Source organism: Haliotis rufescens, unplaced genomic scaffold (assembly GCF_023055435.1).
Source record: "Haliotis rufescens isolate VD_foot unplaced genomic scaffold, xgHalRufe1.0.p SCAF_7, whole genome shotgun sequence".
In the NCBI taxonomy this organism is placed as follows: Eukaryota; Metazoa; Mollusca; class Gastropoda; order Lepetellida; family Haliotidae; genus Haliotis; species Haliotis rufescens.
In genome coordinates, this window is record NW_025964361.1 from 15,452,835 (window position 1) to 15,477,948 (window position 25,114).

The window sequence follows — 25,114 nt, forward strand, 5'->3', positions numbered from 1 at the left end:
TGTTAATACTTTCCACCAATTCTCTGCAGAAGTAACATTCTCTGTCCGAGACAACTAGTTTTACATTGTCTTTACGGAATGACAGTTATAGTATACGCATACATAAGAGCAAGAGCATAGGAAAAATATATAAGTTTAAACACTGAGATAAAATACAGGGAAAATACTTGTTCGGAATCAACATCTCATTTAGGTTTAGGCACCAGCAGCAGTAAGTACGGACAGTCCTCACATGAAGTGCGTAGTGCGTGTTATTCTAAAGATACTTAGTGTCATCATCTCCCCTGACGTAATGCCCCTATCGCGTGTGTGTCGGGCTGATGTGGCACAGACGCTCCACGTTCATTATCATCCTGAATGGCATCTTCCAACTAATGACGTCACTGATTCTACGGGGGAAATGTCTCGTATATTGTCCACATTGGGACAAGATCCGCCCCTCCATGGTGAGAACAGGAACATGCCGTATACAGAAGTCCCAGTTCTTCGGCCGAGGTCAATAAAACATATGTATCCTGGAGACCAGGGTGTGTTATTCATACACAGAGGGTAATCTGAGTGTGTCTGCCGACTACTTACGTGCTGCACATACATTGTCATACAGACTTGCCTTGGTGCTGCACATACATTGTCATACAGACTGGCCTTGGTGCTGCACATACATTGTCATACAGACATGCCTTGGTGCTGCAAATACATTGTCATACAGACTGGCCTTGGTGCTGCACATACATTGTCATACAGACATGCCTTGGTGCTGCACATACATTGTCATACACACTGGCCTTGGTGCTGCACATACATTGTCATACAGACTTTTATTGGTGCTGCACATACATTGTCATACAGACTTGCCTTGGTGCTGCACATACATTGTCATACAGATTGGCCTTGGTGCTGCACATACATTGTCATACAGACATGCCTTGGTGCTGCACATACATTGTCATACAGACTTGCCTTGGTGCTGCACATACATTGTCATACAGACTTGCCTTGGTGCTGCACATACATTGTCATACAGACTGGCCTTCGTGCTGCACATACATTGTCATACAGACATGCCTTGGTGCTGCACATACATTGTCATACAGACTTGCCTTGGTGCTGCACATACATTGTCATACAGATTGGCCTTGGTGCTGCACATACATTGTCATACAGACTGGCCTTGGTGCTGCACATACATTGTCATACAGACTTGCCTTGGTGCTGCAAATACATTGCCATACAGACTGGCCTTGGTGCTGCAAATACATTGTCATACAGACTTGCCTTGGTGCTGCACATACATTGTCATACAGACTTGCCTTGGTGCTGCACATACATTGTCATACAGATTGGCCTTGGTGCTGCACATACATTGTCATAGAGACTTGCATTGGTGCTGCACATACATTGTCATACAGACTGGCCTTGGTGCTGCAAATACATTGTCATACAGACTGGCCTTGGTGCTGCACATACATTGTCATACAGACTTGCCTTGGTGCTGCACATACATTGTCATACAGACATGCCTTGGTGCTGCACATACATTGTCTTACGGACTTGCCTTGGTGCTGCACATACATTGTCATACAGACTGGCCTTGGTGCTGCAAATACATTGTCATACAGACTGGCCTTGGTGCTGCACATACATTGTCATACAGACTTGCCTTGGTGCTGCACATACATTGTCATAGAGACTTGCCTTGGTGCTGCACATACATTGTCATACAGACTTGCCTTGGTGCTGCACATACATTGTCATACAGACTTGCCTTGGTGCTGCACATACATTGTCATACAGATTGGCCTTGGTGCTGCACATACATTGTCATAGAGACATGCCTTGGTGCTGCACATACATTGTCATACAGACTGGCCTTGGTGCTGCACATACATTGTCATACAGACTTGCCTTGGTGCTGCACATACATTGTCATACAGACTTGCCTTGGTGCTGCACATACATTGTCATACAGACTGGCCTTGGTGCTGCACATACATTGTCATACAGACTGGCCTTGGTGCTGCACATACATTGTCATACAGACTTGCATTGGTGCTGCACATACATTGTCTTACAGACTTGCCTTGGTGCTGCACATACATTGTCATACAGACATGCCTTGGTGCTGCAAATACATTGTCATACAGACATGCCTTGGTGCTGCACATACATTGTCATACAGACTTGCCTTGGTGCTGCACATACATTGTCATACAGACTGGCCTTGGTGCTGCACATACATTGTCATACAGACATGCCTTGGTGCTGCACATACATTGTCATACAGACTGGCCTTGGTGCTGCACATACATTGTCATACAGACTGGCCTTGGTGCTGCACATACATTGTCATACAGACTCATTTATCCATTCTCACTATGAAACATACAACATTCCCCAACCTTTATCTTGCACCTTTCATACATGAATACCATATATGACGCTGACATATTAAATTCATTTGCTGCATGCAGACATATAGTCTAATACTGTCACTGTCATCTGATGTCAGAGGTGATATGTCGTCGTCTCACGAAGCGTCGGGTATGACTGAAATAAATGACTGTGGCTTTACTTCAACGACGATCTGCCACAACTGATACCGTGTCTGTCATATCGGAGTCCAACCAGCACACCATCAACCCAGGGGCGACAACAGATCAGTCAGGCAATGACTGTGAGTCTCAGGAACGGCGTCGAAACCGGCGTTAATCTTCTGGTGTTCGAGGTGCAGTACTGATCTAAAGCGCGCTCATACAATATATCTTCCCACAGGAAACACTGCAGTGTGGGTCGTCTATGGCGCTACAACAGTTCGCTGTGCAGAGATGAGGATCGCGATGATCGCCTTGATTTCGCATACCCGCGGGCTTGGTGATGTGCATCACTTCAGCCTTTGTTTGTTGTTTAACGCCGCACTCAGCAATATTCCAGCAATATTCCAGCCATATGACGGTGGTCTGTCAATAATCGAGTCTGGACTAGACATTCCAGTGATTGATATTCACGAGCATCGATCCACGTAATTGGGATAGGGAAACATTCATTAATCAAGTCAGTGAGCCTGACCCCCCCCCCACCCCTCCACCCCGATCCCGTTAGTCGACTTTTACGAAGAGTGTGGGTTGCTGGAGAACTTCACGGGTCGCCATGGTTATGATATGTGCTCCTTCAGCTATGTACAACATCCACAACTCGAGTCAGATTGTCCTAAAAGGCCAGAAGGTGAACTGTGCGCTTGGTAATCAACCACTTCTCATCTTTGACCATCGAGCGCAGTTTAAGTTATACAGATGTACAGTTGAGGTCGTGGTCAGTCCAGCTCGGTCATCCATCACTGTCACGTTGACAACGCTCGTTTGACCACTGTTGAGGTCATTTCGGACAACAATATCACCGATGGCAAGAATACTGGTCCAATAAACCTGACGCCTGTTCCACCACTGGTTGTAATTATCCAACATTCCAACACTCGTTGTCATTATCCAACATTCCAACACTGATTTGTCATTATCCAACATTCCACCACTGGTTGTCATTATCCAACATTCCACCACTCGTCATTATCCAACATTCCACCACTGGTTGTCATTATCCAACATTCCACCACTGGTTGTCATTATCCAACATTCCACCACTCGTTGTCATTATCCAACATTCCACCACTGGTTGTCATTATCCAACATTCCACCACTGGTTGTCATTATCCAACATTCCACCACTGGTTGTCATTATCCAACATTCCACCACTCGTTGTCATTATCCAACATTCCACCACTGGTTGTCACTATCCAACATTCCACCACTCGTTATCATTATCCAACATTCCACCACTGGTTGTCATTATCCAACATTCCACCACTCGTTATCATTATCCAACATTCCACCACTGATTGTCATTATCCAACATTCCACCACTGATTGTCATTATCCAACATTCCACCACTCGTTATCCAGGGAGCCAGTTTTGGGTGATAAATGTAGGACTTATAGATCCATGGCGGGACTCAAACTGTAGTGTATTCTCAGATCCGTTGCAGATTCTCATATCTATATGACGTCACGTTTGCAGTGATACAGACGATCAGGGTGCCGTTGTACAAAGCAACCTTAGCAATATGACTGTAGTAAGTCTATGTTAAGGTATGGGGATTACGATCACCTTAGCGCTAAGATCGCTTTGTTCAACGGCACAAGTTCAATTGTTATATGGCGTCATGATGTTGAGATGACGTCTCGACTCCTTGCCTTTGATGACGTCATGTAGGTTTAACATCTAATACCGCTAGTCACAGCGATCAGTCGAAAACGTTGGAGCTGGACACCATAGATAATGAATGTTTCCTTATGGGGATTCATGCCGGCAGAAAAAAAAACAGTTTTGGAAGATCCTAATGCCGAATCATTTTTAATAAAAATAAATAATCCAAGAAGTTTCTCGTTTCAAGGCTCTGAATCCGAAGTAGGGAAGCGTGAAAATATTCAGGATTTTATCAGCTCCGGTAAATGAAAGGATGGTGTGGAAGGTCGTAGATAATTATGTCTACGATGACACTCCGGGGAGCATGTTTAAGAATAGTACCGATATGCAATCCCTGCACCTGACGGTGCTGTTCCAAAGGAGGGTGATAAAAATAAGCAGGAGAAATCACATTGATCATCGAAAGTCTGTCGCTATACAGGAATCTATACGACGTTTAGCGCTTTAGAAATTGCCAATTATTAATTATATTATATGATAATCGGCCATAGATCTGCCCTATTTGCGGAAGATGCCATAGATTTGAGAATCCGCTACGGATCAGAGTCCTACATATCTAATAAAGTATTATCTCTGGAACTGGGGCTCAGATTCAGCTACTATAGAGATAATCATAGAGGCCTTGTGATGATCACATGTATAAGTATTGTGGTGGATCTGATGGTGAACGCCGTACGGAGCCATGTGCTTGCAAGGTGTTTTTACAGATTGTTTCAGATTTCATAGGCACTGCTCAGACACTGCCGTTGTCTAAGAGCCTATACTTTCTCAAATTCTCATTTCTCAATTAGTGAGCTTTGTTTTAACGTCGCTTTGAACTGGTTTCAGTTTAATCAACGCATGGTAGTTGAAGGTCAGAGGGCGCCTCAGCGTTTGGATAAATAACCTAGTGCAACTGATATACAAATTCTGACCACTGTTACGAATACTATCAAACATCGATATTTAAAATATACTTTTTTACACGTACTTAAATACGAAAACACAAACTATTAATGACTGTCTGAGGAAGAACAATGAACATCGTTCACTGCAGCACAAATGGTTTCCTGGTTTGTAACTAACGCTCATTATTAGATAAAAAAGGCTCCATCATTAAATCTTACCTCTCTCTGATACAGAGACAGTTAAACTGGGCAATTAAACAACACACGTAGAAGGGCTGTAATCTAAATATTTGTACTTAAGCTATAAATATGCTTACATTGCCTGGTGCGTACAACGGGAGACCGCATCCGAACATGAAGGTTTTTGGTGTTTTGTGTTTGCTGTTGGTGTGGTGATTGTGTCCCCCTGTTTGGAGTTCACTTTAGATGGTGCTTGTGTGATTGGTTGTTCATGGATTTGTTAGATTAACTCAGTATGTAGACGTATACCACAGGCTGTATATCGGGCGCTGCGTAGAGATACAGCTCATGTGATGTAGTAAATGTGAGTCAATCCTGTTGGCAGCGACCGTGATTAGTTGAGTGCCCCCAGGCGGTCGGCAAGATCTCCTTAATGATCGCTAACAATCAGCATATCCACTTCCCGCATACTCGTGTAACTCAAAGCCAGCCCTAAGGGCCCCGTCCTCCCTAGCATGTATCTGCTGATGCACTTTAATACTATTGTATCATGCAAAAAGGACAGTGCCGTAACGTCCACACATTGCTAGTACCTGTATGTTCCTACTTAAGTAAACGAAGTCATACGATGACGCTACCTCTGAGGGTTCACGTGTCTCCTGGATGCACGTCACGTTGCGGTGGTCAATGTCCAACCGTCCTTCGTCTAAACTCATTTTACATTGACCGTGGTCCAGTCTGATCGCACACTTCCTATAGGGAACGTGTGAAGCATTAAACTGAAACAAACCGATCTTGCTTTATGCTAACAATTGATTGTAGGCGGCTGACGGCGGTTGACCGTTGCTGACAAAAATGCAGTTATACTATCTCAGAAATGGGCTATCACGGCCAAGTTATAAATGTTAACAATGTCAGACATGTACTCGGTTCGCGCTGTGGATCATTATCTCAGACCGGTCCTGATAACTGCATTACTGTAAACACTTGCATAGCGGGAAGCACCTGGCTGCGGGCTGCAGCTTACTGTACTGGGCTGGATGGGGCACGAATGCAGCAGTTGATGTTGCGACTGCCCGGGGGCCCCAGCACACGAAGGTGTTGTACTTGGGGGTGTATCATGCAGTATTAAACCACCCAAAGTCAGGTTTTGCTGGATATATACTAATGATTTTATTACCGCGCATAACGAATGTCTTCTAAATATGGTTGAACAGGAGTCTATTGTCAGGTGGTTTCTGCGCAGGTAAAGAATCGGTGCAGTGTCTGTGACGTACCCCCATGACTGGAGTGCTGCTTTGGATGACATGAAAGCATATTGTGATCACTATATCAATCCAATCGTGGAACTGTCAACTGTCAACTTGTGCATGGTGGCGCCTATAGTGCACGGGTTGCAATGATGAATCTCTCTCTCTCTCTCTCTCTCTCTCTCTCTCTCTCTCTCTCTCTCTCTCTCTCTCTCTCTCCAGCTGTATGACTAGTACGACGGCGATCTGTAAATATACCAGTCTGGACCAGACAATCCAGTGATTGATATCATGAGCATTAATGCCTGTCTAAGAGGAAGAACAATGAATATCGTCAGCTCTAGACAGAGTCCTTAACACTGCAGCACAAATGGTTTCCTGGTTTGTAACTAACGCCCAATATCATTATAAGAAAGGCTCCATCATTAAATATTATCTCCCTCTGAGACAGAGACAGTTAAACTGAGCAATTAAACAACAAACGTCGAATGGCTATATCTAAATATGTGTACTTAAGCACGCTACAAATATGCTTACATTGCCTGTTGCGAAGAACGGGAGACTGCATCAGAACATGAAAATTTTGGGGGTTTTGTTTACTGTTGGTATGGGGATTGTTTGGAGTTCACTTTAGATGGTGCTTGTGTGATTGGTTGTTCATGGATTTGTTAGATTAACCTCTTATGTAGACGTATACCACAGGCTGTATATCGGGCGCAGCGGAGAGATACAGCTCATGTGATGTCGTAAATGTGAGTCAATCCTGTTGGCAGCGACCGTGATTAGTATGACGGCGGTCTGTAAATAATCGAGTCTGGACCAGACAATCCAGTGATTGTTATCATGAGCATCGATCCACGCAATTGGGATAAGAAAACATGCATTAATCAAGTCAGTGAGCCTGACCCCCCGATCCCATTAGTCGCCTCTGACGACACGCATGGGTTGCCGAAGACCTATTCTAACCAGAATCTGCATGACTCACCCATGTACGCGTGTGAAATGTGTCTATTTCATAATACAGATGCATCGCATTCAAAAGGAAGACAAGAATGTTTGAAGACAGATGCACCATGGTACGTCCAATTCCAACGTAGCAACATACATTTTAAAAAATAAACTGTTAACAATCCATGACTGGCCTGAGAAACAAGTGAACTCAATTTGGCGTCTGAAAGAAGCTTGAACAACACCTTGAACCAGTCACTGAATCTATCCCTGACCCCGTATCTCCACCGGGTTTCAGGCTATCAGGTTACTGGTGTTATTCATGAAGCATATCTAGTAATCCATAATGTAATTGTCTTAATGTGTGTTATTTCGTAACGTCGCTGTCTACACCATAGATAGAAAGTTCTCCATGTCTTGACGGTTCATCCTTCCCCCCTGCTTGTATAATGTGTCATGCAGGAAATATATGGCTTTAGTTTCAAATGAATATGGATGTGACTTTGCCATTTCACCACTTTAGCTGTCTCGCACATACACATACATCACCATGCTCATCACCGATCTTGTCATGAACCATTTATGCAAATCTTGCTTTTCTCGGAATATTTTTTTTTCATTTTAGGATCCAATCAAACGGTTCAATCGACTAGCACGTTGCACAATTGCCGCTGAGCCAATTCAATATTCCAAGGGAGAAAAAAACGTCGGGTTTGCCATCGAACAAGGCAGGGATCACGCAACTTGACGGTGGTGTCACACTGCCCCAGACGGGGACATCAACACAACGAATTGGGCGCCTTCAGTCCAGGGATTGATCTGTTAACCGTCCATATTACACAGTGATATAGTCTTTGAGCGATAACCGAACACTACCTTTCAATTGACAATCTGACGCAAGGGATTATTGAACAAGGATTGGATTCGTACACACAAATTGTATCATGGTCATAAAACACAGCCCTGAGACACTTTCACTGATGTGAATATAAGAGTTTCAGCAGCGCAGACTACGACCAGTAGGTGTTCCTGGAATGTAACTTGTCATGATATATTGGACTTTTAGAAAGATATCTACAGATTGTTGTTAGTCTGTTTATGGGTTTACATTCAACGATATACATGAAGGTATATGATATCTAGAGATGCAGTGTAAATGATTATTCCTTTTGGAACTATGGCTCATAAACGCGTTATCACATTGTTTGTACGAAAGTACTGTTGTCATTGATTTTGCGTAATTCGGCGAACATACTATTCTGATTAAATACACTGTGTCTTGTCGTCATCTCGTCAAATCAAATATGCTAAACTTAAGTTAGTATCATTCTTGCATGGCATGCGCACGAGTAGATTGATCGTCTCTAATGTATCTGCTTCCGAGGTAGTTACGTGTACTTCAGGGACCATACCTTCCACGACCAGAACAGAAATCTGGTAATGGGAAACATTTGAGGAGTAGTGAAAGACTTGGGTTCTGAAAGGATTTATTAGTTCCGTGAATATAAATTCAATATACCTGGCAATAGAAGGATGACAAGAGTAGCATCGTGCTTTGATGGTGGACATTAATCGAAAAACTTAAGAGCCATGACGTCACCCGGGGACTCCAAATCCAACCATCAGTCAGTACTTTATTTGCGGGCGTCTAGGACTAGTCCCGTTTATTCACTAACTCAAACGGGAGGTGATCGTGGGGACTTAACTCGTTAACTGCTGTCGAGATCTTGGCGAGAAAAGAATTATTGACTCCCCGAAACCAAACCCATTTGTCGATATGTGCAAATAAAACAAAGCTCTGGGACAAGCGCATTGGAGGCATTCCGAGGTCTGTAACTCAATCGTACGAAGACGTCATACTAGAGTTTGCAGTAGGTTCCGGAGTTGAATGACAAGGCTTATGTCAATACACTCAACGCAATTGGGTGCCATGATACGGTAAAACTGTTAAATCGTTCAATAATCAATGACATTCTTATGACAAAACTTAATGATTACTTTGCGATTAGTCTGTGATGGCGGAAAAATATTATTTCAATCGAAGATCTAACCTACATTTAGTCGGAAAATGTTTCAATAACGACACTTTGGATATGGTTTTCACACTGCTTACCTTTGAAGATGTCTCAGATGAGTTGGTTGATGAAGCTTCATGGTTTGAATTACTATCACAACGAAATAGAGGTCAGATTGCAGATCATCTTCAGTAGGTTGTGTGCAGTATTAAGTTCCACGTGACCTCGCACAGTGTGGATATTCTGGCCATCTTCAACTTTCGAAATCATGTTTAGATACAGATTCCTGAAACTGAGGATGATTTTGTAACCATTATAATACCAGACGTATTTTCACCCTCCTGTATATCATGAATTAGATATTCGTATTGTCTTAATAAGTTGTTTGTATTGTCTTTATAAGAAATTCATAGCATCTTTATACACTATTGAAATTCATTTTATATGTACAAATGTAACATAAAAGATTACAACTCTAAAACTTTCCTGATTGCAACATCAGGCCAATGTTAGGTTCTCATGAATATGATTTTGCACAAGCATTATGACAGTCCTTCAACATGAATTAGAATATGAATATACATTTTCTGGCTCAGACGTTAGCGACTATATTGCCTGTAGAGAATGTATTACTGTCTTTCCCCTTGAGAGCATGAAAGACCTCCACAGTGAATGAGATAAAGACAGCGTCTTTTGCCAACACAGCATGATGCGTCTCGGTTGTCTCCAGACTAGGAACTAATCATGCAACTCACATCAGCTGGTTGACCTCTAATCAAATCTGTAAAGTGTACCTTGAAGTTCAAAGCTGAAATTGTCATCACAGAAATGCCAATAGTTCTGTCTTTGAAGACTAAAACTACTGGACATTTCTTTCTTCATAGATCAAGTTATGTTTAGGGACAGTGTTATTTATGGCCAGGTTGACACATTCTTACAGTGACAATATCGCGGAGAGTTGATGGAGAATATATTTCAGAAAGAGAAATATACATGCCACGTGTAGCATGTCCCACACACAGAGGTACAAACAATGATGGTTTTCTGTCTTTGGAAGATGCAACTGAGGGAGTCGGTACAGCTACACAGTTTAGTTGCTTGAGTATTTACAGAAAGCTTAATACAATGAAACATGCCAGTATTTCTATGATGTCATGCGTGTGGATATCAGACAAGATGGTACCATGCCCCGCCATGGAGGCTGGTGACAGTGTGTGCCATCGTACCCCGACTACCTGGATCTTTGTCATGCTATCAACCACTAGTCTGCTTGACCTGACTCGATCATGTCGGCCTTCCCGATATAGCGGTGTAAAAAACATTCAGTTTCCCGCAACAGGGTTGACCCCAAGGGCATTGACAATACATCATCAGTGGTTTGGCCATCTTTTCCTGCCATCTTTTCCTGCAATATCTTTGGTACTCGCAGGTCTACACTAACATGAATGTGGTTCTTTACAAATACAGGAAGTAGATCGGTTCCGGGCGGATTATAGCGCCTCGTGCCGGCTTGTCAATATGCAATTATTCTTTCCATGCCCAAAGCTGAATTCATCGAATCGCTTTTCGATTAGAACTCGTCTTAAGACAAGGTGACAAGTCTGGAACACCTACATAACTGTCCCTCAATTCAACCTTGCTTCTAACCTAGATCCTGCTGTCTTGTTCTGGGTTGTTCAAACTAACACACAACAGGCAGGTGAAACTACAGTTAACAAGTGTACTGAGGGATGACTTGTGCATATTGTACCGTTACTCGCTCCTTAAACACAGTAAACCAGGGACTCGAGAGTGGATATTACATTCACGTCCAGTACTCGGTCGAAATCCTATTTCCACGTAACATTGTCCTGTTGACCAAGTGTGGCCATGTCATAGTAACACTAGCCTTCACTGACAGATCATGTGACCTGGCTTGTGACGTACGTTTTAATGGTCCGCGGAGAAATTCAGTTGAAGCTTCCTTCAATTTTTCACGGAACAAGCATCAACCAGAAGACGATCCGACACCCCGAACCTGTAATCTATACGGTAAGGTCCAAGGGAGGTAACTAGTTCGAGGAATTATAAGGCCATGTTTATGCAAGCCACTCGTCGTCTGATCGATTCATTCTGTCCGTGGATAATCTGGTTGAGGCGGAACATGTTCGTGGCTAAACTGGCATTGATAGCGACAGAAAAGCCACGATTTGCAGTCATAATATATTGCATCTGCGAACATTAGTGTGTGGAAAAACTGCCTGACGTAACGATGTAGAAAATGCAATCAAATAGAGTCATCTTACCGTCGGCGATTTCAAGCATACCCTCGAGGTTAAATTTGATTGACAAATGATATGTCGCGCATAGTCTTCTGGCTCGCTAGTCGTTCTGCGGTGGCGTTTTGTAACGGTTTTGGAATTTGCGCGTATATCACGTTGGTAAAGATAATTGTATCCTCTACGAGGAGTGATAAATTGGTCTGCCTATGTTCTACTCAGTATAGCAACTTAACATGATGTAATGACATCCCATCGTCAGTTCCGATGCGGCTTATGTATCGACTGTATGCATACAGTCCACACATGACTCAGATTGATGTCCAAATAGAAAATGTATTTTTTTGTTCAAATGAAATTAAACCCCCTTTTTCCAACTCACATTTAATAATTGCCTAGTTATAATAAACCATATATTAACATACACTCAAGTTCAACAACCTCCCATGTTTAGTCCAGCCATTATAATCTACTTAGGTGTTTGTTAATGCACAAAATAAATTCAATCATTTAAAGAACAGCCCAATAACAAAACCAATAGAGGATCGAGTTCTCTGCTGTCGGACCTGCACTTGAATCACAACGTGTACTTGACCACCATCCATGACCCTGGTCGGAGTCAATGCACATATATGACTCGCTGTCCCTTCCAAAGCTCATCTTAATTTTTCATCACCGCCAAAATGGCTCCATGCTTGACCTCTGGATGGCTATGTCGTGTACAAACTTTGGCCAACCCAATCGCTTGGTTCAGAGACATCCCGTTGCGTGCAGTGATTCACCTTGAGATGTAGCAGCTGATGAGGACGGATGGTGTGTTGTGTGAGCTGCAGGGATCAGTGGATGGGAACAGTCGACAACACTGTTATTGATTTAACTTACTTTGAGGGTTGTATGTGTCTTTACTAGTTCCTTTGTTGTAAAGTGTAGTTCCAGTTAATGATGTCACGAGGGAGCCACATTTGCATAAAGGCGTGACTACAACCCTCTGACGATCCATTCCCGCAAGTCTTTGCAAGAAATAATCTGCAGTGAAATTACTCCCGTAGGATACGATCACAACCGACGCGTTTTTTTACAAAAAGTTCAGTTTTATTTGTTAAAACAAGTGCTGCCAATGAAATCTGAAATCCGATAGCTGTGTCCTCCTGAGTATCCTGCTATAATGACCAGGACTGCTCTTTGTTTCTGTGACAGCACGAACCCTAACTAGGGCGTTGATATCGATCACGATTCAACAACGAGTCACGAGATGTTCCCCTTACCCATGTTGTCCATGAAGATCAAATGTAGACAGTTCCAGATACCCAGCAAGCAGTACTGATGATGTGCTATGGAGGTACATACGGCAGATACAAGGTACATGATCTGACGTTTCTATATTTGAGGTAGATCGTGAGTGACTTCGACATGAACGCTGCTTTGATCAGTTAGTGGTTATTAAACATGACATCATGATATAGCACAATTTACGCAAAACAATAGCCAGTCAAGCCTTTGAAACATGAAATGAAACATATTGAACGAATGAGTTTGGTTAACAGTACTTCGGTTATACCCTGGCACGGCATCTACAAGTTGGAGGAAAACACGTGAAGTGAAGCAGGTTGAGCCCTAATATGGTGCGGACAACCAATAATCACAGTGAGGGCGAACTATGATACGAACCTACGATGAAGAGGCTCACGGAAGGTACGCAACTCTATGCAGCTAATGGCGGCGCCATGAACAACTCCCGACATTTGGAGGATAGTGATACAGTTTTAGCAGTAACATCATGGACATGGCAAACCACCTGAATCCTTGGTTGCAGATTCCCATAGCGAGATTTCTATTCCATACGAGAACCAGCAGCCCGCTCTCCAACACATGGACTTCCTGAGAGCGGGAACCAAGGCTGATCTATGGGCCATCATCTGCCTCAACACCACTTGGTTTCATATCACCGTTATCCCATCAACCAGCACTAATAGCATCCTCATCGAGGGGATATTCTTCTTTGATCCGTTAGAGTAGTGCATTCCATTGACTATGCACCCGTGGATGGCCAGTCCATGCACGTGCGTCCCTTCATTACTGGACCATATTGTTGTAATGCGTAGAGGAATTCTTAATACTGACGAGTGTCATCTTTTCTCATTATCTCTTCCACATTTATCAGCACCGGCGGTAAAGTGGGACTCTTGGCAGTAATAATGCACTTTCAGTGTTTAACTGTTTCTTATGAGCTGGTAGTAAGGTCAACGTAGACACTATAAGCTGTAGCAGGATCACGAGGGGTACATTGGGTTTTATGCGTCCCGTGTTAGGTTTTGTACCACGACGTACCCTGAGTGATCCTGCTGCAACGCATGTATCTTACCTACATTTTTTATATGGAGCGTGTTGCCGTTCCTGTGGAGTGTTGTTGCCGTTCCTGTGGAGTGTTGTTGCCGGCCCCGCGGAGTGTTGTTGCCGTCCCCGTGGAGTGTTGTTGCCGTAACCGTGGAGTGTTGTTGCCGTCCCCGTGGAGTGTTGTTGCCGTCCCCGCGGAGTGTTGTTGCCGCCCCCGTGGAGTGTTGTTGCCGCCCCCGTGGAGTGTTGTTGCCGTCCCCGTGGAGTGTTTTTGCCGTCCCCGTGGAGTGTTGTTGCCGTCCCCGCGGAGTGTTGTTGCCGCCCCCGTGGAGTGTTGTTGCCGCCCCCGTGGAGTGTTGTTGCCGTCCCCGTGGAGTGTTGCTGCGTCCCCGCGGAGTGTTGCTGCGTCCCCGCGGAGTGTTGCTGCGTCCCTGCGGAGAGTTGTTGCCGCCCCCGTGGAGTGTTGTTGCCGTCCCCGTTGAGTGTTGCTGCGTCCCCGTGGAGTGTTGTTTCCGTCCCCGTGGAGTGTTGTTGCCGGCCCCGCGGAGGGTTGTTGCCGTCCCCGTGGAGTGTTGCTGCGTCCCCGCGGAGGGTTGTTGCCGTCCCCGTGGAGTGTTGTTGCCGTCCCCGCGGAGGGTTGTTGCCGTCCCCGTGGAGTGTTGTTGCCGTCCCCGTGGAGTGTTGTTGCCGTTCCCGTGGAGTGTTGTATATAACACATGTTTGTGTGACAGTGAAAGTTGACCGAGTCTCACCAGACAACGCTACTGCTCGTCAGAAAAATAACTCCATTACATCGGGTTGACAGCAGACGTACTCCGCCTGGGGACCGTGCCAGGCAATTCCACATTTGAATGTGCTACAACATAACGTTATCCGTAGTAACCAAGATCTACCATACAGCCAACCTGTCCGGAACGTGCCTTCCGTGGAGTGTTGTAACCAAGATCTACCATACAGCCAACCTGTCCGGAACGTGCCTTCCTGGCGAGTGAAAGGAACCGTTTCAAATTTTCAATAAACTCTGTTCTTATGATCGGTACAATCCGGTTAAACGGGGTTTCGCTGTATCATATTCTTGGAAATAGTCAGGCATTATATATAGCGACCATGCTTCTTAATATTCATGACATTCCATTCAAAGCTTTACTAAAAAGTTACCATGATGAGCCACCACTTAACCGCCGATTCACGTTAAGTGATATGATTACTGCAATCAGAGACGCCATTTTCTCTCTATGCTGTCCACGTAGCAAATAGATTACCAGTTTAAGCTGATCTCTTGCTGGAAGGAGATGCACAAGATAAAAGCAGGACATTCCCTAACTTTTAAAATGATTGACATTTAAACACAACTATTGCATTGTCCCCTTTGTGAGTAATGTAACAGGCTCACCAGCTTAAACGGCATTGGCGTGTAAATCTTGTCTTTATTACATTGGCTATTCTCATGGTTAGATAAGCACCAGTGTTCGGACTGGCATTGGAATACTAGAACATGGCCTATTTCCTGGGAAAGGCGGAGTAAAAAAATGCATTATTGTGATCGATAATTACTTTAGGGTATTCTAGTATGTCTCGGAGGTGTTTGAGTATGTGATGTTGTGTACTCTAACGATGCTGCTGAAAGCTGAAATTACATGATTGAGGGAGATACTTGCGTATTAAAAAATAAATGTGTTTAAAGGCGTCGCTAACGTGAAAAAGTTCCATTGAATTTACAGGCTAATTTGATTGGCTGCAATGCTTGCAATCCGACGATAGGGCAACAAGGAAGAGTGCGTATTATCATGTCTGTTTTATCTGTCAGATATGACAAAGGCTGGATATTTCTGTTAAAGGCTTTTGAGAATCCGATGCGGCTTTAAACGCCACAGAAATGATGCACATGGTTTTTTTTCAAATTCGTGGGTAAATGTCTTTCAGAATCGTTTTTCATCACTGACATCCAAAGATTGGAGCGTAGTCTCTTCTCACTTTTCGCACACACGTGTACCACCAAGGAGACAAGACAATCAGCTCCACGTCCTTAAGCTACAGATAGAGTCGACTTCGCATCAGAGAAAGACTGATATAGGATTCAAATCAGCATAGTCTTTCTCTGATGCGTTGTCGACTCTATTTAAATCCTACATCAGATTCACCGTTGATCGTAGTTAGTTTGGGTAGTGTTCCAGCTTCATATGTTCAGAGTTTCATCTCTCAATGATCATAATATTCAGTGTAAATCTGAGAAAGATTATAACATGTTGTTTGCTTTTGGGTCAGAGGAATCTAGAGAATGTTTGGGGAAGTTTACAACTAAGATAGAAATAATGATGTATTTGTCATCGCTAAGCTCACAGTATTTGAATATCATTGTTCATGATTGGATATGAAACAGCATGATGAGAGATTAGAGCAGGTTTTGACAAGATTCCTTGAACATTAATATCAAACAAGCGTAGGTTTAGGATGCAACAACTGGAATTCATGGGATGCTTGCACAGGCGTAGGAGAACTAGGTCTACTGGATGCTATAGTACACCAGAATGTTACAGAACCTCACGTGTATCAGAGGTACGTCAAGTCTTATTGCACTTGTGAACTGTGATGCTCGATTCATACCAAATTTAGCAACAACTGCAGAACCACTCAGAAAATTAACTAGGACAGGGACTCCATTATTGTGGGGAAAGGAACAAGCCAGAAATTAGAAAAAGACTTATCGGCTGATGCAAACACACCCCTTGTTTTGATAGCGAGCCAACATAAGAGTCATAGCTGATGCGGGTCCTGCTGGATTAGGGGCAGCGTGGTTTCATGATCAAAATGGAGAAGAGCGCATTACCAGTTTTACAAGCAGGAGTCTGACAATGTCGAGGGGCGTCAGTCACAAACAGCACAAGAAGCAGAACATTGGTCTGAGCATGTGGAAGATTACTTGAGTACTTGTACGCAATAGATTTTGAACTTGTAAATGATCATACGTTGGAAGCTATTTACTCGAAATGTTCCAAGTCGTCCGCAAGGATAGAGAGATGGGTGCTCAGGCAACAGCCTTACACTTTCACCGTCAAGTATGCACCAGGATCAGAGTATATGCATTACAGCATGACGTCATGTGATGTGACTAGATGTTAAGATCTGACTAGCCAAAAGCCAGTGACTTTTAAACTGGGCTAGTAACATTTCCGTGAACTTGGGCCGACTGTCTAGGTGAAAATCCAAGTCCATACTTACTTATTACATACTAACGTTTTACTCGTGTTTTCTATGAATCATCTCGTCAGTTAAGTCGTCATTTAATGTCAAAGTCTGCTATCAGTTTGTTTCCATTTCTTAATTTATCGGAAACTGCTTTGGGCTGTATACTGATTATGACTGATATTCATGTACGTGAGTTATTAGTGATGCGTGTGAAAGTCTACGAACCACGACAACCGTATAGCATCAAGCAGCATATCAGCTTAGTCGTTGTTTAGCGAAATAATCCCAAGACTATTTAGTACATATTTCAAATGGCGGCCTCAATAAAGTAGGGCTACTCATATACATTTTGATGAGGGTTTTGTTAACAAGCTCCCCTGGCCAGTGAACTGGGGATACTAATTCCTACACTGGGGAAGATGTGATTGAACTGTTAACTGTATTGACCGGATTATTTCAGCAGGAGTATGCATGGTGATAGGAGTAGTTTCATAAGGTTTTGATATTTGCATCAGTATGCTGATCAGAAGGACATTTTTCAAGCATAATTCAGTTGTATGAACACTGTCAAGATCACAGATAATGTTGTTTATGTTAATTAGATGTCAGTACTTTAGATAGAGGTATTATGGTATGGTAAAATTTGCTTATCATACCTCCATGTCAGAATGAGATCTGATTGGTCTACGTGATCTTGATAAAATACTATGTATTAGGCCTTGGAGGGGAGAGAAAAATCCTTTATACCCCGCTACGAACAAGACAGGTCATAAAATTCTCAGCGGGTAAATAAATCTATTATGCCAGGTCACGAGCACTACAGGCTGCATGTGCATTTCTGAGAGACAGAATAAATCCCTTATACCTGCTTCAAAGCAAAAAGCCGCAAGCTCAATGGAAGTCACGTGACAAGCACAAGTTAACCTGAGCTCAATCGAACAGTTGTTTTCTATTTCCGTTAATTATTTTACAATGTCACATTAAAACATGTCGATAAGATAAATTCGTCGCAGCAGGATCACTCGGGGTACAAGGGGTTTTATGCGTCCCGAGGTTAGGTTTTATACCACGAGCCGCAGGGGAATGATATAAAACCTAAGTAGAAACGCATAAAACCCCATGTCCTAACGAGAAACGCATAGAACCCCATGTCTTAACGAGAAACGCATAAAACCCCATGTCCTAACGAGAAACGCATAGAACCCCATGTCTTAACGAGAAACGCATAAAACCCCATGTCCTAACGAGAAACGCATAGAACCCCATGTCTTAACGAGAAACGCATAAAACCCCATGTCCTAACGAGAAACGCATAGAACCCCATGTCTTAACGAGAAACGCATAAAACCCCATGTCCTAACGAGAAACGCATAGAACCCCATGTCTTAACGAGAAACGCATATAACCCCATGTCCTAACGAGAAACGCATTAAACCCCATGTTCCCTGAGTGCTCCTGCTACAACTCAACACTATTTTGCTTTGGGGGCTTGCTGTTAGATACTGTCAGGTAAAACCATGGGAACAGGTAAGAGCCATGGAAGCGTGACTGGGTATGACTGATAGCTGGGGAATGGCTCTAGGTATGCTGCGCTGACCTGACTCGACAGGTGCTGTGATGAATGGCTCCAGGTATGCTGCGCTGACCTGACCCCACAGGTGCTGTGATGAAAGGCTCTGGGTATGCTGCGGTGACCTGACTCCACAGGTGCTGTGATGAAAGGCTCTAGGTATGCTGCGTTGACCTGACTCCACAGGTGCTGTGAGGAATGGCTCTAGGTATGCTGTAGTGACCTGACCCCACAGGTGCTGTGATGAAAGGCTCTAGGTATGCTGCGTTGACCTGACTCCACAGGTGTTGTGATGAATGGCTCAAGGTATGCTGCGCTGACCTGACCCCACAGGTGCTGTGATGAATGGCTCTAGGTATGCTGTAGTGACCTGACCCCACAGGTACTGTGATGAGAGGCTCTAGGTATGCTGCGTTGACCTGACTCCACAGGTGTTGTGATGAATGGCTCCAGGTATGCTGCGCTGACCTGACCCCACAGGTGCTGTGATGAATGGCTCTAGGTATGCTGTAGTGACCTGACCCCACAGGTGCTGTGATGAAAGGCTCCAGGTATGCTGCGTTGACCTGACTCCACAGGTGCTGTGATGAATGGCTCTAGGTATGCTGTAGTGACCTGACCCCACAGGTGCTGTGATGAAAGGCTCTAGGTATGCTGCGTTGACCTGACTCCACAGGTGCTGTGATGAATGGCTCTAGGTATGCTGTAGTGACCTGACCCCACAGGTGCTGTGATGAAAGGCTCTAGGTATGCTGCGTTGACCTGACTCCACAGGTGCTGTGATGAATGGCTCTAGGTATGCTGTAGTGACCTGACTCCACAGGTGCTGTGATGAATGGCTCTAGGTATGCTGTAGTGACCTGACTCCACAGGTGCTGTGATGAATGACTCCAGGTATGCTGTGATACCGTTGTGCCCTGTGTGCTAGACATAATCAGAAAGTCACAATGTACAGTAGCACGTTTTCCTGTTTAATGTGGTAGACATGTTATAAACTTGACTCCATGACGTGAATAATCAGTACTCAACTCGAGGCACTGTCTAGGTCTGTGACGGTACACGATTAAAGTGTCAGTGCACGCCGAAAGGTGGTAGGATTGTCCAGGACGTGGTTCGTGTACCAAGGAAGGCTAAGATCTGCTGCTGTGTGTGGTTACAGACTAAGTAGTTCTTTTTTGTAAGAACGTGAATTGTGCAACTTTTCAATTTACCAGTTACATGTATTCGTGTATTAAACAGTTGCACAAGTAACCCGCCACATGCCTAAATTCTGGACAGCTGGAATGTGGATTATAATATTATTTAATTTGTACGCGGACCAACATCCATTTAAGGTTTGGCTTAAGACTTTTGTTGAATGAGAGGTCATGGTGTCATTGTGTGTACAGCGTTAGCATCCAAATATAAACCCTGGGGAGTTTACAGACGGCAGTGATAAAGCCATCTTCTAAATGTCCAGGGCTCGTATTTCGGTTAACCTAAACTCACCCCTGGATCTATTCCCGTAGTTCTCGCGATCTCAAATTATCCCCTCTTGATTTTCATTTACATTTCATCGACCAATCAAACGTTGAAATAAGGAAAAAGGAAATGGGTAGGGAAAGACTTGCCACCGCCAGTTTTAGTGGACATGATGACAGCCTTTCCATCAAAAAGATTTTAGAGGGCTTTCTTTTGCGCCTCAGCCAATTTTTCAATGTTTCATTTTTCGCCAACTCTATCGGAATCAAGGGGATGGCCGCCAACCTAACGTTGACGCTGGTTTGTAACACGCATTCTCATTGGTCAGTTAGACTGAGTAGCGTAGCAAATCAAATTGGCTAATGGAAATTAAGGGTGTGTAATTTAAGATCGCGAGAACCACGGGAATGGATCCAAGGGTTAATATAGGTTAACCGAAATACGAGTTCTGGAGATGTAGTGGGTGTGATAAAAATTGAAATAATGCTCCATATGGCGGAACACAACAGATATCTGATTCCTTTGAGATGAGAAACATGTAACTTTTGTCTCTATTATATGAGGCTTTACTTGTATCACGTTATTTCCCCAGTTAAGATCCCTGCACAACCCATGCTGGACGTAAACACTAACATCAAGATCGGGTTGTGACAATGTGTGACTTAAGTGACCGTGTGCCAGCGTGCCCCGTTGACCGTGTGCCAGCATGCCCCGTTGACTGTGTGCAGCATGCCCCGTTGACCGTGTGCCAGCATGCCCCGTTGACTGTGTGCTAGCGTGCCCCGTTGACTGTGTGCAGCATGCCCCGTTGACTGTGTGCAGCATGCCCCGTTGACTGTGTGCAGCATGCCCCGTTGACTGTGTGCAGCATGCCCCGTTGACTTTGTGCCAGCATGCACCGTTGACTGTGTGCCAGCATGCCCCGTTGACTGAGTGCAGCATGCCTCGTTGACTTTGTGCCAGCATGCCCCGTTGACTGTGTGCCAGCATGCCCCGTTGACTGTGTGCAGCATGCCCCGTTGACCGTGTGCCAGCATGCCCCGTTGACCGTGTGCCAGCATGCCCCGTTGACTGTGTGCAGCATGCCCCGTTGACCGTGTGCCAGCATGCCCCGTTGACCGTGTGCCAGCATGCCCCGTTGACTGTGTGCAGCATGCCCCGTTGACCGTGTGCCAGCGTACCCCGTTGACCGTGTGCCAGCATGCCTCGTTGACCGTGTGCCAGCATGCCTCGTTGACCGTGTGCCAGCATGCCCCGTTGACTGTGTGCCAGCATGCCTCGTTGACCGTGTGCCAGCATGCCCCGTTGACTGTGTGCAGCATGCCTCGTTGACCGTGTGCCAGCATGCCCCGTTGACTGTGTGCCAGCATGCCCCGTTGACCGTGTGCCAGCATGCCCCGTTGACCGTGTGCCAGCATGCCCCGTTGACCGTGTGCCAGCATGCCCCGTTGACTGTGTGCAGCATGCCTCGTTGACCGTGTGACAGCATGCCCCGTTGACTGTGTGCAGCATGCCTCGTTGACCGTGTGCCAGCATGCCCCGTTGACTGTGTGCAGCATGCCTCGTTGACCGTGTGCCAGCATGCCCCGTTGACTGTGTGCAGCATGCCTCGTTGACCGTGTGCCAGCGTACCCCGTTGACCGTGTGCCAGCATGCCCCGTTGACCGTGTGCCAGCATACCCCGTTGACCGTGTGCCAGCATGCCTCGTTGACCGTGTGCCAGCATGCCCCGTTGACTGTGTGCAGCATGCCTCGTTGACCGTGTGCCAGCATGCCCCGTTGACTGTGTGCAACATGCCTCGTTGACCGTGTGCCAGCGTACCCCGTTGACCGTGTGCCAGCATGCCCCGTTGACCGTGTGACAGCATGCCCGTGGACAGTTGCTTATGCTGTCAACCAGTCCTTTGGTCGGTCTGGACACGATTGTCATGTCACCATCTTGTAACTGTATTATATCTGACTGCGGTGTAAAACAACCTTCACGCACTCTTTCTTGTATTTTTTATTGTATTTCATGGATAGAAATTGCATATACTTTCACGCTGTACATACACCACGCCTAATTCCATAATGGAAATCGTCGTTCTGTGGTAAATAATTAACTATATAGATTATGAATCTGTGACTGCAATGTCACAGCGCTCCCTTGCACGCTTCGTCGTACTGTCAGTCGTTAGTTCCAGTGAAACATACATCACTAAGGGAATGTCGATTTCCCAACTATGGGTTATTAGATATAAACACTGATGCCAATACAGTCTATTGATCCAGTTGTAACTGGGTCAAGGAAGTAGGTCACACCACGCACCAGCTGGACAATACGGTCCGCCGCGAGGAATGGGAACAAACAGGAGAAATGTCTATATACATAATATAGACATAATATAAGTGGTAATGATCAAAGAAATCATTAAAACTATGAACATGTTTTGTTGTTGGGGGCATTGTACACAATAGGTATTTGAAACAATACAGTTCAGCGGTACAAAATACATTGTACAGATATATGTCTATGTGTGTTCACTCTTTCTTCAACTCCTCTCGTTTTTTTAAATGAGTGAGTGAGTATGGTTTTACGCCGCTTTTAGCCATATTCCAGCCATATCACGGCGGGGAACACCAGAAATGGGCTTCACAAGCTGTACCAATGTCGGGAATCGAACCCGGGTCTTTGTCGTGACGAGCGAACGCTTTAACGACAAGGTTACCCGACCGCCCCGTATTTAAATGAAATTATGTAGGGATATATATAGGATATTGTAATCAGAGTGTCTTAACTGTTGATAATAACTTCATCTATATTTTATATCTGTTTGACATCTTGAGGTTGTACGTGCTCGATAACAATACGTCAGTTATGAAATATTGACATAGATAGCCGTGCATAGTTGATTGTAGCAGATCGTCACACATGCATGTAATATAATCCATTTGGAATGAAAAGTAAAATTACATTGCGCCTGTTGACGTAAGTATGGCGCTATTCCTGCCTTCCAAAAGCAAATCTGCTGAATTTCAATAAAGGTCCGCTGATGGTCCTTTTTAAAAGAATATTAACAGAGAACATCAAAGTCTCGACTCCGAGAGTCATTGCTACAAGGCTGGTCGTTACATTTGAACCCGATGTTTTCATTTCGACGATAAAAAAAGATTAAAAAATCAATTACATATTTCTAAGACGTGGGCAAATGTGCATTCACAAATATTCAACAGATATTGTTATAATTCTGATAACTTTATTTTTGAAGAGAGCAATAAAATTGAAGAACTGCCGACTGCCAGTATGCAAAGAGAATACAATGACTGTTTTGTTTCATCAATAGATCCACATGGGAACACCACGAGCGTAAGTGACATATCGTGTCGGTTTCACAGCCCATCAGCATTTCGATGTCTATTGGTGTCAATCAGGGCCGCCCAGCAAGACTTGATGACGTATGTAGAAAGCAGCTATGTTGCCCCAGTGTGCCACGCGGTCGGTTCCCACTGTGGCGGTTCAGTGTTCTGCATTCAGGTGATCGTAAACCAATAAACAACAATGCTGATGGGTGCATGTAGACTCTTCAGACGCATGATCTGCTCACACAGCATCTTGTGAAAGGGGTCCAGGAAAGTGGCAGATGGCGATGTCAATGAGCACGTATATATCAGGTCTTGTTAAGCAACAAGGGTCTTGAATCACATGCTGTGCACTGAAGATAATTTCATAACCATCTCAGGGCCGGTTGTCACAAACTTGGGGCTATCACGGACACGTTTTGTTTCGATGGTATCCTTCAGTACCGGTTGACATCTATCGATTCCCTCATGTCATTTCCATTTCCAGAAGATGTCGCCAGCTGTAGTTGCGGTAATGCACACTGGAATTATACATGAATACTTTACCATTGCTATGATTATAGGATACTACACGAGTGACGTTTATGTCCCAAGAATATTCAGTTTGTCCGATGTTTACCGAGGGCAAATTTAAAATTATTTCAAGCGTAACCTAAATTTATTTCACAAGTGTTATATTTTATTTATTACTACAGATGTAACAGTAAACAAAAGAAACAATTTCAGTCTATCGGGCAACTAAGCGAAAGGTCAAGGTTACAACGTGTGTTGACTAAACCACAGCAGAAGTCAGTGATGTCACCAGTAGAGGTAAACGATAGCATGGCCAAATGAAAGGTCCATTCGTGGTTCAACAACGCAGTAACGCCTTATTATAACTGAGCATACGCAGCAGATAGCGAGGTCCAGTTTGGCTCCTAGCATTCCATTTCGAGGTCACAGAGTGCATCTGCTGAAAATGCCCTCACAGTCAGGGTTGATGAAATACATTGTTTCAAGCGTTAAACTTGCCAGTACACACTTCAACCAAATGTACTGTCGGAAATGTTTCACGGACAGTTTATCAGATGTTCCAAACGATACCTGCGGCTCGTCAATCGTATTTGTTAACCAAGTTACAATCACGCTCAAATATCTGACGCTATCCACTTTGCCGTTTTGCCCTGTGTATGCAAGTCGGCTGACAACGACCATGTATCAACGACTATATGGGATGTAGCTTATCGTAAATGTAACTTGCGGCATTATATTCTTACATTTAAAGTTTATAAATGATCATAGCCAAAGTAGTCCCGGTAAAGGTCAGAGTACACAATCAGCTAATCAAATGCCTAGAATAACTGAAAAGTGATATGAGTGCACTGTGCAAATTGTAGTATATTCTTACTGCAGGCTATTGAGTGCTGTAGAAGCACGTGATATTGTTGA

The 25,114-nt window shown here is 44.3% G+C and overlaps 1 protein-coding gene across 1 annotated transcript in view; it reads right to left on the reverse strand.

Annotated features, from left to right (window-relative positions):
* Nucleotides 1-15,538, reverse strand: part of LOC124114992 — a 51,109-nt gene extending 35,571 nt beyond the window's left edge. Inside the window, exons 1-4 of the mRNA XM_046475762.2 lie at nucleotides 15,524-15,538; nucleotides 15,036-15,111; nucleotides 14,159-14,894; nucleotides 9,637-9,830 (exon numbers count right to left, since the gene is read on the reverse strand). Of these exons, the coding sequence (XP_046331718.1) occupies nucleotides 9,692-9,830; nucleotides 14,159-14,894; nucleotides 15,036-15,111; nucleotides 15,524-15,538 (966 nt within the window). The 3' untranslated portion in view covers nucleotides 9,637-9,691. The remainder of the gene's footprint in view (nucleotides 1-9,636; nucleotides 9,831-14,158; nucleotides 14,895-15,035; nucleotides 15,112-15,523) is intronic.
* Between the last annotated feature and the right edge of the window lie 9,576 nt (nucleotides 15,539-25,114).